This window comes from Talpa europaea (assembly GCF_964194135.1).
Source record: "Talpa europaea genome assembly, chromosome: 10".
Taxonomy (NCBI): domain Eukaryota; kingdom Metazoa; phylum Chordata; class Mammalia; order Eulipotyphla; family Talpidae; genus Talpa; species Talpa europaea.
The window spans coordinates 34,283,286-34,297,381 of record NC_140077.1 but is presented as its reverse complement, the minus strand read 5'-3'; the positions used below and the strand labels follow the sequence as shown (position 1 = coordinate 34,297,381).

Below are 14,096 nucleotides of genomic sequence, written 5' to 3'. Positions count from 1 at the left end.
TCCAGGCAAATTCCTCGCTTCCAAATGGTGCCTGCCTCACAAAGTTGCCTTGTACAATGCCTAGCAGAAAGCAGGCACTTAGCACATGTTTACTGAATATAGAAAAGAAAAAGGTGAGTTTAGAGAAAATGCACAAAGACCTTGCCCATAGAGATAGATGCTTTTCAGAACTTGCCAAATTTAAACAAATGCATTTATTTCTGGCCAAATGGCTTAAATGATTTGAAGAATAAGTTAAAAAAATAAAAATAGCAAATGAACAATGTAATAAAAATGAAAGTAAATGAACAATAGCTAAAATCTGTTGATAATATTTGGTCAGTTACGTGAGAAAATGATTTTTCATTAGATAAATGACACTCACAATATAATGCTTTGGAAAGTATTGCAGCCTTTTAGAGACCAGTGTGTTGAATAAGGAAAAATATACTTGTATCCAGAATTGTATGAGAATGACCATTATTCAGATTGCTGTGAAGGGAAGCTTAAATTGCTATTCAATTTGTTTGATAGGTACTACATATAAAACTATAAAAGCAAAGCAGTGCTGGTTTTTGAACAGAAATAGACTCTAAAATCTGTCGGTGTTAGAAAGAGACTGAATCAAATAAAGCAAAGCCTGAACAAACTGTTCTAACATGTATGTAATTGCTGGCTATTTTGCTTGTTGAAATCTTGGATCTTTCACAACCACATGCATATGTCATCTCTCCCCTTTTCTCAGGTGCAAAGAAGGCTACCAGGGTGTCCGCTGTGATCAATTTCTGCCGAAAACTGATTCCATCTTATCGGATCCAAGTAGGTCAAGCATTTTTCTTCTCTCTTACACAACATATATGCAGCTCTTACTCTGAGAAAACATTGTTTTATCAGGTTGGAGATCTCTAATATGCTAATTTTCTTAGTACCACTCAAGCCAAATGCATATAACTTCAGTATGAATTTATTGGGGGGAATCAATTGGACAATATAAGCATACAGTTTAATTGGCAGTCAAAGGGAGGTGGTAAAGAACCTCTTGGCAAGATTCAGAAACTGGCACTGTAGAGTGGGTGGGACCTGGTCCAGAATGCCCCTAGCAGCCTTTTATCTGTAGGGGGCAGGGGACACTTCTCAGAGCTAGCATCCCTTGCAACTCTAGCCAAATCTGGAAAAGGCTTGATGACTACAGGCGTGGAGTCTGTAAGCATCTCAAAATGCTTCAAATGGGTACCTATATTTATACCACATTTCGGAGTATATTAGAAGGACCACCTATTAATTTTAATTTGGGCTTCGTCTCTCGGCCCAGCCAGGTTTTATCTGTTCTTGCTTTTCTATCAGTATATTCATAAATAGGTGGGTGCTTTCGGATTGAGAGCTTAAGTTATACATCTCCATTGCCTCCTTTGCTCAATCAGGATCGTTACAATAGCAAAAAATCATTGCTATTGTAGAAAGGTGGAAATGGTGATGGATGTTAAAGTTGAAAACTTGCTCAGAACTAACTGCATACAGGACCACGTCTTCTCCAGCAATATGGTGGGTTTCTAGATTCAGTGCCACTATCGATCTCCTTTGAGGACTTGCAATGGAGGACTATTATTTCTCCAAAAGAATATTATGGAAATTAGAGTATCATATTGGTTCTTACTTTTTACATGGTAATTTGTGATAATGTTAAATTAATTACCTTTACATACTCACTGAAATAAGGAAACATGCATATAAAATTATGTAAGAAACTTTCAATATGAAAACTTCATTTTAGCAACACTGTTTGTATATCAACCATAACTATACGAATGACATTTTTTCCATTCATGAAAGAAGACAATTTGCCATAGAAATAATGCTAGTCATAAATTTCTCTTTCTATATGTATTAAAAAGTAATGTTCTATATGCTAATATGCTCAATATGGTCAAATATGAAATTTTTTTACATCTGTGCTTTCAATGATGGCTACAATTGAATCACTACTAAGGAAAGGGGGCATTTATTAAATTGGCAGTTTAGTGCAGTGAGGATAATGGCAGGCATTTCCAAATCATGAAGGCAATGTTATGGTTTTCTGAACACCAAACAAACATAACACCAACTTTAGCAAAATTTGTGTATTGACTACAGAAAGAGGTTGTTCTATTGGTGTGTCGCTGCATAATGAATATGCCAGCCCTCTTTCAGCATCCTTTCAAAATGTATATTTTTTCATTTCCTCTGTAAATTTCTAGTTACATTTCCTCAGGTAGATACAGTGATTTTTTAAAAGGAAAAGGTATATGAAATTTAATATAATTGTATTTTATCTTGGTGAGTTAGCCACTAGAGAGTATTAATCACTCTTTTCTTGGCAAATTTCGCTCTCCTTGAAAAAAAATGAAGGTTGACTAAAAGCTAGCAACTCTGAGCCCAGCGTGGGCTATCTCTGTTCTTAGAAATGTGAACTCTGGTCTCCAGAACTACCCATATTGGGGGAAGTGACTGAAGTGTTTTGTAGATTTTTGATCTTTAACTTTGGCCACTGCCAAACTGTTGCCTGAAAGGGATGGTTGCCGTTGGAGACATCTGGAATATTATTAAGTTTACATAGGAGATGGAGTTGCCGGTGTCTTCCTTTTCTTCTTTCATTTTGTCTGATGTACCTAGTTTTCCTCTGTTTTACTCTTTCCTTTCTTTTCCCTTCTTTTTCATCCCTATCTATTGATTTCCCCATTGCTTCCATTTTTTATTATTTTCTTTCTTCCTTTTAGCCTTTTTTCCCTTCATTTTTTCCTCCCTTCCTTCTTGCCCATCTTCCTTCCTCCCTTACTTGTCCTGGGGGAAGGCTTCATCTGGTACAAAGTGGGTGAAATAATATTTTTTTTAAATAATCTAATCAAGCCCTTGTTTTTTGACTGGATTCCATAATTCATTACTGAAAAGTTGTAGATGAGACCTACATAAGGACTATGTAGGTCTGAGTCTGTAAGCCTGAGAACATAGGTCTTATATTAAAAGTAGTTAGTGCAATGATATTTATCATGGTTAAAAAAAAGTGGACACATTTTGAAAACCAGCAGGATTATGCTTAAATAAAATATCAATGGGATAGCTATAATATCTTATTAAACTACCATTAAAATGATTATTCTAAGAAATATTCCCATAAAGTGAAACAGCAAGACAGAAAATATTTTCATATAAGATTGCAATAGGAACATCCTTTGGTAAAATGTAGAAAATATCATATGCTAAAATTCTATAAGGGACTTTCAGTTTCTAGATTGTGAAGGTATATGAATGTTTTACTTTCTCATGTTTTCTGTAAATTGGCACGTCTTCATGTGACTCAGAATGCCAGGATGCCCTTAAATTAGAAAAATAAACCTATAGATGATTTCCTAAGACACACTTTAAATGAGAAAATATATCTTCTATTCATCCATGCATACAGCCATTTATTTCTGCAATCATCACTCCATTTCCAAAATATTCCCTGAGCCCTCACCAAGGGCCATCTAATTGGTGTGATTCTGTTAATGCAAAGGTGTGTGAAGGATTTTAGGCTCTGAGATCCACACAGGCCAGCAAGGGAGAAAAATATATGAATACATAAGCATGGGCAAAAGTCTGTGGAAATATTTATCCCTTTATGATTTTGTCTCATTTATCTGACCCTTGAACCTCAGACTTTTCATTTGAATAATGCCAATAATAACACCTAGCGGCAACTCTCCCAGCAAGTGACAGGAAGTCAGCACCAGATAAACACCAGCGTACTTCCTTTACTCATCACCATAATCATATTAATATGAGTTTAGGTTTCACATGTGCCAGGCACTGCGCCAAGGGGCTTTACCTGGATTATCTCATTACACCCTCGCAATCAGAATCTAGCAGACAGTTACTGCAATTGCTCACGTCTTAGAGATGAGGAAATTAAGCCTCCCATATGTTAAATAAAATTGCTCAAGGTCACACCATTAGTTAATGCTGGAATCTAACTTCTGATCCAAATGACTCTGGGGCCTGAGTTCCAAGGACAGGGCTCTTTCCTTCCTTCCCCGAGTTCTCGTTCATCAAGTTACTTTTGCTATGACATTCATCACTCTAAATTTCACTGATGGACTCAATGACCTGCAGCCAACATTATTCTAAGGAACAATATTTGCACAATTTTCATATTGTAATGCAGCAACTTGAGCTTCCATAGAGATTGAAATCCCTAATGAAATTTTCCTGTCAAAATTCTAGCTGAAGGATTGTTTAATTTGCTGTTGATGATATCTCTGGAATGACTCTGTACAAAAGAAATAAGCTTCCTTCTACTTCTCCTCATCTTCTTTCTTTTCTCCATCCCTTCTTCCTTGATGCTCTCTCCCCAGTAGCTGAATGCATGTTCTATTCAGTGAAATCTGTATGAACAGGGGTTTTGGAACCTCTGCTGTTTTATTCTTCCACAGGCAATGCAGAGTTGATCAGAAATGTGCACCTTTGCCAATCTATTAAAAAACAAATAAAACTTCAAACTGTGTACATTCGGGGGAAATGATGGCAGGATGTCAGTGTAAGAGACTCAATGGCTGCCAAACCCCTAGGCTGGGTCCTCACACCTACTATTTCCAAAGTTCCTTCCCCCCCATAAGCAAGCCTGTAATTAACACTGTAATACACAAAAGAGTCAAACTTACAAAATTCCTTGGTATTCAGTTTTTGAAAAACATCTCATGCAGGTAACTGTCAGGTTCATCAAACCCTCCTCTGGACTCAGAATACAGAAGACACATTCTCATCACAAGAATGAGAAAGCAGGAGAAAGAATGAGTAAGCAGGGGACAGAAGGAAGGCGGTGAGAGGAACAGACTCTAGATTGGAGCAAAGGACTTACTTTGGAGAAGACATCATCAGCTAATGCAGCATTTCTAAAGCACCTGCATCCATATCTTGTTTCTTTGCAGCTGCCACCAGGCTGCTCGTGGATGGCAGTTGTCAGCTTTCAGAAGTCCAGTATCTTCTGGGTGACTTCTGATGTGTTTCAGAAATAGTCCCTTTTCCCCCAGAACAGAGGCTTGACCTGTATACACCTGTACTGTGTTCTCTTCCTTACCATACTTACCCAACCTTATCTGACCTGAAGCAGAATGAGATGAAAATGAAGAAGCATGAGCTGGCCAAGGATTCAGATGTTTTACTGGCCTCCCATTGTAGGATAAAACACCAACCTGAGTTATGAAGATTCAGAGCTCATCACTGGCCAGTGGAGACCTGAAAGCAACTGCAGAGTATATGTTCTGTTCTGAACCCAAGAATGGAACATCCTTCCACAGTGAGGGTGCTCCTCCAACATAGCTGGAGGCCACCATCCCCATCCTTCACTCTGCCTTCCCCTCTGCACCTGCATCCAACACTCAGTGTCCTCACAGCTCACCCCAGGTGACAAATCTGCAAACCCAAGCTTTGGCCTGGAACTTGTTAAGCTTAAACTCTCATTCAGTTTGTGAGGATGAAGAATGACTTTTAGATCTGATTTATAGAAACAGTTCATAGGAAATTTTCTACACACAGTTTATTCACCTGACAGACTCTTATTCATCAATTCATGAAGTGGGCATCACCCTGTCTAGCAGATAGAAAGGAGTTTGAAGAGCTATAGAAGGTGAAGGATTTTTACAGACTTAAGTGAGCAGGTGTAAGGAAGTTACTGGCATGCTGCTTGGTTTCTTTCCTTCTGTGAATCAAAGGGAAGGCTTGGGATAAGATAAAACAGCTTGAGCTGAGCAGCAAGCACTGGCTGGTTGGCCTTTTGGGAGAGTGAAGCCTAAGAACTTCGTTAAGTTTTGCTCTGCTAATCTAATCTGCTAACCTAATCTGGTTACTTTAACAGTACTGATTTATATTCACACTTTATTTTCTTTGCATCTTAGAACACAGATTCTGCTCTTAGAGTACCATGTAAGTTGCCAGGAGCCTGGTTCAGATATGCCTGAGAGGAAGGCCAGCAAAATAGATGACTTGGGTTTAGAGTTCCCATCAGTCCATACTGGCCTTGTGTGCCCCAGCTTTCCAGGAACAATCACTTCATGAATATGAAAGATAAATTAGCAATTGCATGTGGTTCTAGCTCTGCAGGGAGCACCAGAAAGTGAACCACTTCCAAATGGTGTGCTGGGTTAACCAATTCCTCATATCTCCTTCCCAATGTGCCAGTGTTAGAGGAACTTTGAGGAGCTAACTCTGAGCCAATGGGAGGCTCATGACAAGGTGGAGCTTCCAAAATCCACCCCCTGACTTCTTCCCTGACCTCCATCACCTGCACCTTACAATTCCCAGCATGCCATGCACTGGACTTTTGGGGGAGGGGCAGCAGTATATTTATCTGATTGTTAATATTTTCAAGTCTAAGTCTGCACTTTTAAATTGTACAAAGCTCATAACTTTACCTAATCAAACATGCAAGTATTATTTCTAGAACACTAAGACGAATATATTTATGAAAGAAAACATCTCCCATGATTAGCTCATTTAGAATTAACCACTAATAATAATTTTTGTGCATAGCCTTCCAAAGTATCCTGTACCTCTCATGTAGTATTGCATATGGATTCCAGCACAAATATGTATTATTAGCCAATATATTGAAAGCAGGGTTTATGGTTCCAGAGATGAGCTCAGCTGTGCTTTACTAGGAGTGTCCTACAGCATGAAAAATGATGACCTGTCTTCCTGCCTGCTCAGGGGCCATTTGGACTTGTCTTAAGAGAGCTCATAGGTCTTGTTTATCTTCTCAAAGTCAGTGATGGAGACCAAGTGTTATGAAATGGTTCTAGATTATTTATTTCCTTTATAGATTCTGCACACAGTGATTTATCTCATACTTCATTATCTATTATCTATTGACACCTTAATCAAATCTGTGTTAGGAAGAATTAAATGCTAACATCTTGTCACCTAATACTCATTTTTCTTACAAAGTTGGGATCATTACAGAAATATTTTGTAATCTGCTTTTTCCCTTCCTGTTAATATATTGTGATCCTTTCCCCAGAGTCTTATGTAATCATATATTGCTGTAAATTATTATTTTAAAGAATACAACATTATAAGAATTAGATATAGATGATTTAACCAATTATCTATGCTGGATCACTTAGTGTCTTTCCAGTTTTTCATGATTACAGTGATTGACAAGAATTATGCAAAAGTCTTTACCTTGAGGCACAGATTATATACTAAGGATACATTTCTAGACTCTTAAATAGGCTTTGTAAATTTTCCTCAAGATGTTTTATCAATTAGCATTTCCATGAGCACAATATGAGAAAGCTGATTTCACTTTTTCCTTCACCAGAATGAATAGTAATTTTCGGTGACTAACATTACAGGAAATATATCTCACCGGTTTTTTAAATTTCTTTGATTGCTAGAAGAATCAGATATTTTGATCAATTTCATTTGTACTTTTGTAGATTTTTAATTATTCTTTGCTCAAATTCAAGTCTTTAAAGGAGTTTGTTATTTTGAGGATATTAAACTTGTGTACTATCACAAAAATGTGTGCATATGTATATACTGATATATACATATATATATTTAATTGCGGCAACATTGGTTTACAACACTGTGTATGATTCAGGGATATAAACTCATACCTATCAGATGTATGTTACCACAACACACCCACCACCAAGGCACCCAGATTTTCCACCATACTCCTCTGGGCCCCCTCCATACTTTGCTCTCTACCCTTCTTTCTTCCTCAAACCATCCAATATTTGTCTTTGTCCATCTGACTTATTTCACTTAATATTATCCTCTATGTTGTTTCAAATGGCAAGAGATCATCTTTTTATTTATAGCTGAGTAGTAATGCATTGTGTCAATACACCATCCTCTTAATCCACTCACCTGTCCTTAGGTACTTAGAGTGTTTCCATAACTTGGCTATTATAAATATATACTATTCCATAATTAGTAATTTTTCCAGATTGCTGTTTATTATTCATGGTGTTTTTGATACATGCAGAAGTTTTGCCCTTTACTGTGAACTATTTTAGTTAACCAAATCTGTGAACTATTTTAGTTCAGAGTTAGTTTAGTTTATGAACTATTTTAGTTATTTAGTTAATAATACTTGAGTTTTCCTCACCATGAAAAATAAAGCACTCCTTAATGATACTAAATGAAATGTAAGATTCAAAACAGTATATATATTTTGTCAATAGGAAGACCATATAATTTATCATCTAACCTAGGATACTGAGAGTAAAAGAGCTCTGAATAATTGCAATGACAAAACATTGTGAAGTTCATATTTGTAAAATGTATATGCTTCCTCTTAATATTGCAAACTGTGGTATAATTACATGTTATTTTTTATGAATATTTTCTGTATTCTTCCAATTTTCTAGAATATATATTAACTATTAAAAGAATGACAATCTTTTGTCATGAATATGTCAAATCAATGATAACACTTTTTTGATGCTCACATTGTGCTAGCTCTTTTTTTTCAGCATTTTACAGGTAATCCTCATACAACCCTGTGAAGAACATATAATAAAGGCCCTCATTTTAATGATGAAGAGACAAAGTACATGCAATTATTTGCATTTAGGATATTCATTTAGTTAATAACTTGCCTGAAATTTGAACCCATAAGTTTCAAAGTATAAAAATGAAAAATGAAGACACTGTTTCCAAAGTCGATAGCAATTCTTTCCCATCAAGTGATAAATGTGTGATACCTTGCTTGGTCCCATCCCCTTCCTTTGAGCATCATTATTTTTCTGTGTGATTTTTTACTCTTGTGCTGTATGGGAGTTTAAGGTGTCTTCTGAAAGATTGCATATGGATCCTGGCACAAAGCTGTGCACCCTGGTTTTAGCTAGCTGTATCTTTCCATTTGCTACTTCAATCACTGGCAGAATAGGGCACAATCAAAGCCAGATAGGTGAGGGAGTTCTATCAGAGTGTGCATGCCCTTTGTTGGAGTGTTGTGTAATCAGTTTGCTGCCAACAGGACCTCACTCTGCCCACTGTGACTCCCTGAAGAGCACCTGCACCTGCAGAAGCTGTAAGCTAGAAATTGAGTAGCTCCTGGGACAACCATCCACCTCAGGATGGGTGCTCAAGTTCCAGGTCTTCCCAATGCTCCTGCCCCACCAGCTCTACTTTAGGGGATCTTAATGGATCTCCATTAAGATAAGCTGTTCAAAGCCTGAGTCATTCAGTCCTTGACATAGTTCACTTTTGTACATACACTATTTCTCCTTTGTCACACTGACTTGTTACTCATGCCTGAGGACAGCATGCCTCCCCTAGATTTGTACATGATGCAGTTTGCTCCCAGATCATTTATCTGGCATTTACATTGAAAATCTATGAGGCAACAATCTTTTGTGTGTATTCCAGTGCTCTTTTTTATCTGAAAGTTTTTAAATACAGACTTTTGAGTCAGAAAGAATTGAAAGAAAAATGATGGAAACTTTGATCAAGAATGCTTTAAAATTTGGACCTCCCTGGTGGCACAGGTGGTTGAGCTCTGCACTGTGAAGCTGTCCACAGCCTCTGCAGCACAGGTTCCATCCCAGTCAGCCGGCGAGGGTCCCACATGGCGCAGCACACCTCTCCTGCCTTGCCCGCTGCTCCCCTCAGCAGTGTATTTCATCAGTCTACCTGTTCTGCTCCCTGTTCTGTCTCTGGTGAATCCTCTCACCTTCCCGCACATCTGGCCTATACCCCGGTTCTTGTATAAAAATAAATAAATCTCTAAAAAAAAGCTTTAAAATTAAAAACAAAAGCAAAAAAATTACCATGAGACTAAATTGGTCTTCATCCAACAGTACAGGCCATTTGAGAGCACCTTGCTCATGATGTTTTCACATGACTTTCACACAAGGCTTTTCTAAACATTTCTGTTTATTTACCTTTTGTGCCCAGGAACAGTTATGTTTCAGAGATAAGTGGCAGAATTACTTATTTCTTTTGAAAGTGTTTTAGATCACGCTGATGCTGGGAAATGTCCTACACAGTGCTGTACCAGGCCACATGCTCATCCTCCTTTCTAGGAGAGCACTATTTTAGGACAAGATGATAGAGCAATTTCACTTTGTGTAACTGACAAGCTGAAATGGAATAATTTTGTGCTATTACTGTCTTTATTTCTAATTTGCTACTACCATCACTCAGTTTTTACACAGTTTTTAAAAATGGAACACACAAATTGTAAATAGTCCCTCATAATGTAGATTATAAAAGTTAGCAGAGAAGTATAAAAATTGACCACCTTTTTGGCAGCAATCGGAGAAACAGGGTCTAGGGGTTTTCTCTTAATAATAGGGCCATAGCATAAATTTTATCAGGAGGATTTGCAAGGAACAAGGGCCTACTATGTGCCAGATACTGTGTGGCCTCTCATCTATGCTTCCTCATTTATTGGCCACCCTTCATCATATCATGATCATTCTATAGTTGTGAAAGCTGACGCTCAGAGAATTTAATTGAACCTCCAAAATTATTCAGTTTCTAAGAATTTAAATTCAAATCTGCTGATTTTGTTCCTTAAATTTAAAGTGCTTTCTGCTCAGGGCAAATAAAATATTGTGGTTTATTTTTAAACCAAAGAGCTGACATTTCAAGGACAAAGTGACAAGTAGGATGTTGTTATTTGAATAGTTATAGGACAAATCTTTTTTTTTATTTTTTAATTTTTTTACATGTTCATTTTTAAACGATATTTGCTTCCCCCCACCCTCTCAGGTGTAGTCCCCATGGAGTTTCCTTCCCCAAAGCACCCATGCACCATCACCTCAGTCCCCTGTGATCCCTCCTCCCTCCTTCTGATCCCTCTCCCTCCTCCTCCCCTGCAGTATGTCTCTGATTTATAATTGTCTGATTTTGCTTTGTTGTGTTTTGTACTGTTATTATTTTTTACACTGATGGCTAATTTGGTTCTCCTATATTCCTGCTATAGTGAAACAATCCAATATTTTTCTTTTTCCTTCTGGCTTATTTCACTGAGCATAATTCCTCCTAGCTCCATCCATGTTGCTGCAAATGGCATGAGTTTATCTTTTTTGATAGCTGAATGATATTCCATTGTGTATATATGCCACATCTTCTTGATCCAGCCATCTATTTTTGGGCATTTGGGTTGTTTCCAGGTTTTACCTATTTTAAATAGTGCTGCAATAAACATAGGTGTACAGGTGTTTTTTTGAATCATTGTTTTTGTGTCCTTTGGGTAAATCCCTAGTAGTGGAATTTCTGGGTTGTATTGTAGCTCCATTTTCAGTAGACTGAGGAACCTCCAGACAGCTTTCCATAATGGTTGGACCAGTTTGCATTCCCACCAGCAATGTAGGAGCGTTCCTTTTTCACCACATCCTCACCAAGATTTGTTGTTGCTTGTTTTTTTGATATGTGCCATTCTCACTGGTGTAAGGTGGAATCTCAATGTGGTTTTGATTTGCATTTCCCTGATGATAAGGGATGTTGAGCATTTTTTCATATGCCTGTTGGCCATTTGCATTTCCTTTTTGGAGAAATGTCTTTTAAGTTCTTCTGCCCATTTCTTGACTAGATTGTTTATTTTGTTTTTGTTGAGCTGTGTGAGTTCTTTGTATATCTTTGTGATCAGTCCCTTATCAGTTGACTGGAGTGCAAAGATTTTTTTTCCCAATCAGTGGGGTGTCTCTCTGTTTTGGTTAATGTCTCTTTTGCTGTACAGAAGCTTTTCAGTTTGATGTAATCCCAGGTGTTTATCTTTTCCTTGACTATTTTTGCTTTGGGTGATGAGTCTTTAAAGATTTTATTGCAACATATGTCTTGTAGTGTTTTACCAATATTTTCTTCTATATATTTTATGGTTTCAGGTCTTATGTCCAGTTCTCTTATCCATTTTGAGTAGATTTTTGTGCACGGTGAGAGGTAGTGGTCTAGTTTCATTTTTTTTTTTTTTTGCATGTGGTGGTCCAGTTTTATAGGAAGAATCTTTTTATCTCTCTACCTTTATTGTTCATGAGGAGTTAAAAGTATTCTCCATCCTTTCTTAAAATGAGTGTCTTCACTAAGTATCAAGGGTAGTAGTATAATTACAAATTAATTTCAAATTTAAAGATGGGTACCTAGTTCATACCTACAGTTTGGAATAGAATGACTATATAAAACCTTACAGTATTACAAAGGATATGATGCAGTTCCTGATACACAACCGGTACTTAATAAAATTATGAGCAGTTAAATTGAATTTTCAATAATTTGTTTTATATTGGGATACATATTTTTTAGAACAGGTACTAAGTCTTTAAATTTTTGCTTCTCTTAGCTTTTCAGTCTCTATCTTTTCATCGATTTTAACTGTTTAATTGTATTAGTTGGTATCTCCACCTTCTCCATTTAATTTGAATCCTCAAAACTTCATCCCTTTAGGGAAGTTCTGTGGGAGATGATTAATGTGGAATTGATCTGGAAGATAAGCAGAGAATCACACTGTTTTAAACCATGAGGAGATGATCAAATTTCCTTTTTTTCCTGATTTCTTGATTCAGAGCAAAACTCCATGATTATGCCCATAGGATAGTCCGAAATATTGGTCAAAATCCCCACTCCAATCCCAATAGGAGTATTTTATGGGTAATCTGTAAATTTGCCCCTGAAATAAGAATGAACTATTAGTAATTTAAAATACAAACATTTTTATAATGTAAGTAACATTTACGAAAGAGCTTTTCTACTTCATGCTAAAAACTTTTCCAGGTACATTTACATATGTTCTATATATTGTCATTTAATTCTGCTAAGTGCAAGATAAAATAGTTACTATTATCCTGTTTATTTTTGAGCAATACAAATAGACTAAGGAGGTTATCTCTACATGAAAAAAGATAGATAATTATTGTAGGCTATATGGAGACATAAATTGAGAGGTGTAGCCTGCTCTAACAAGACATTTTTTGTAAAATGGTAGTGTTCATTGAGTTTATATCATTATACTTCCAAATAAAGCCTCAAACTATTTATTAAATGTTTCTATTTGTTTTGCTTGTGTAATGTATGTTTCTTTATGAAACCTAATCAGCAGATTGTTGAAAAATAAAGTGCAGATTACACAAGAGAATGGGAATTGTAGGGCTTGGTTGCTTTTATATGTATCTAAGATACTTCCATATCGGACACTAGATATATTTTAACTAAATAGATGAAACAGAGTCTTGTCCAAGGTAAAATGTTTTACTATTGATAGTTCTTACATTTAAATGTATTTTCAGTCCATTCACTTCAAAGTTCATTTAGTATCTTAGGGATACCACTATAGGAACAATACTTTAAAATTGAACTTAAAATATCATTTTTATTTGTTCTGCTTTTACTTTTATTTTATTTTACTTTACATTTTATTTATTTTATATTTTAATTTATTATTTATTTAATTTATTTTATATTTCAATTTTTTTAATTGAGCTAACATGGGTTTGGAACACTGTGTATGCATTCAGAGATACAGCGACATTTTTAAATTTAGTTTATTTTTTGTGATAGTAATGCATCCACATTGTTCAATGTCAAACAATATAAAAGGATTTACAGTAAGTCTACTACTCTCACCCATTGTCCCAATCCTTCTTTCACAGGCAATCAATATCAAGTTAGTTTCTTATAAATCTTTATAGTTAGTTTATATAACATATTTATAAATTAAAATAAATATGTGATTGCATACATTCATGTATATAGTAATATATTTATAAAAGCAAAAGGAACAAAAATATATCTTTTCCTGTTTATCAGTAATGACTTATACACTGTTCCGTACCTGTCTTTTCCATTTAACAATGGATCTTCAAGATCACTTTATTTCTATATATAGGGCATTCTTTTTTTTTTTTTTGTTATAATTGCATAGCATATTTCTTTTTGCACTGATTGTGTATAACATAATATGACATAATTAGCAGATCATCTGTTGATTTGAATTTAGGTTATTTGCTGTTTACTGTACTATTTTAAACATTATGTAGCATAAATTTCCAGAAAAGGAATATATGCACCTTTGCAGATTTTTGGGTTCTCCTCACTGTCATATTCAGAGTGATACCAATTTAAATGCCAGCCTTTCCCAAAACCTCTATTTCTTC

At 36.0% G+C, this 14,096-nt stretch overlaps 1 protein-coding gene across 7 annotated transcripts in view; it reads left to right on the top strand.

Moving 5' to 3' along the window:
* Positions 1–14,096, top strand: part of NRG3 (neuregulin 3) — a gene marked incomplete at both ends in the record, with an annotated part of 925,662 nt that overhangs the window by 699,755 nt on the left and 211,811 nt on the right. For all 7 annotated transcript variants that reach the window (XM_084246398.1, XM_084246402.1, XM_084246401.1 and 4 more), the window contains one exon: positions 725–798. In XM_084246398.1, coding sequence (XP_084102524.1) covers positions 725–798 — 74 coding nt within the window. The remainder of the gene's footprint in view (positions 1–724; positions 799–14,096) is intronic.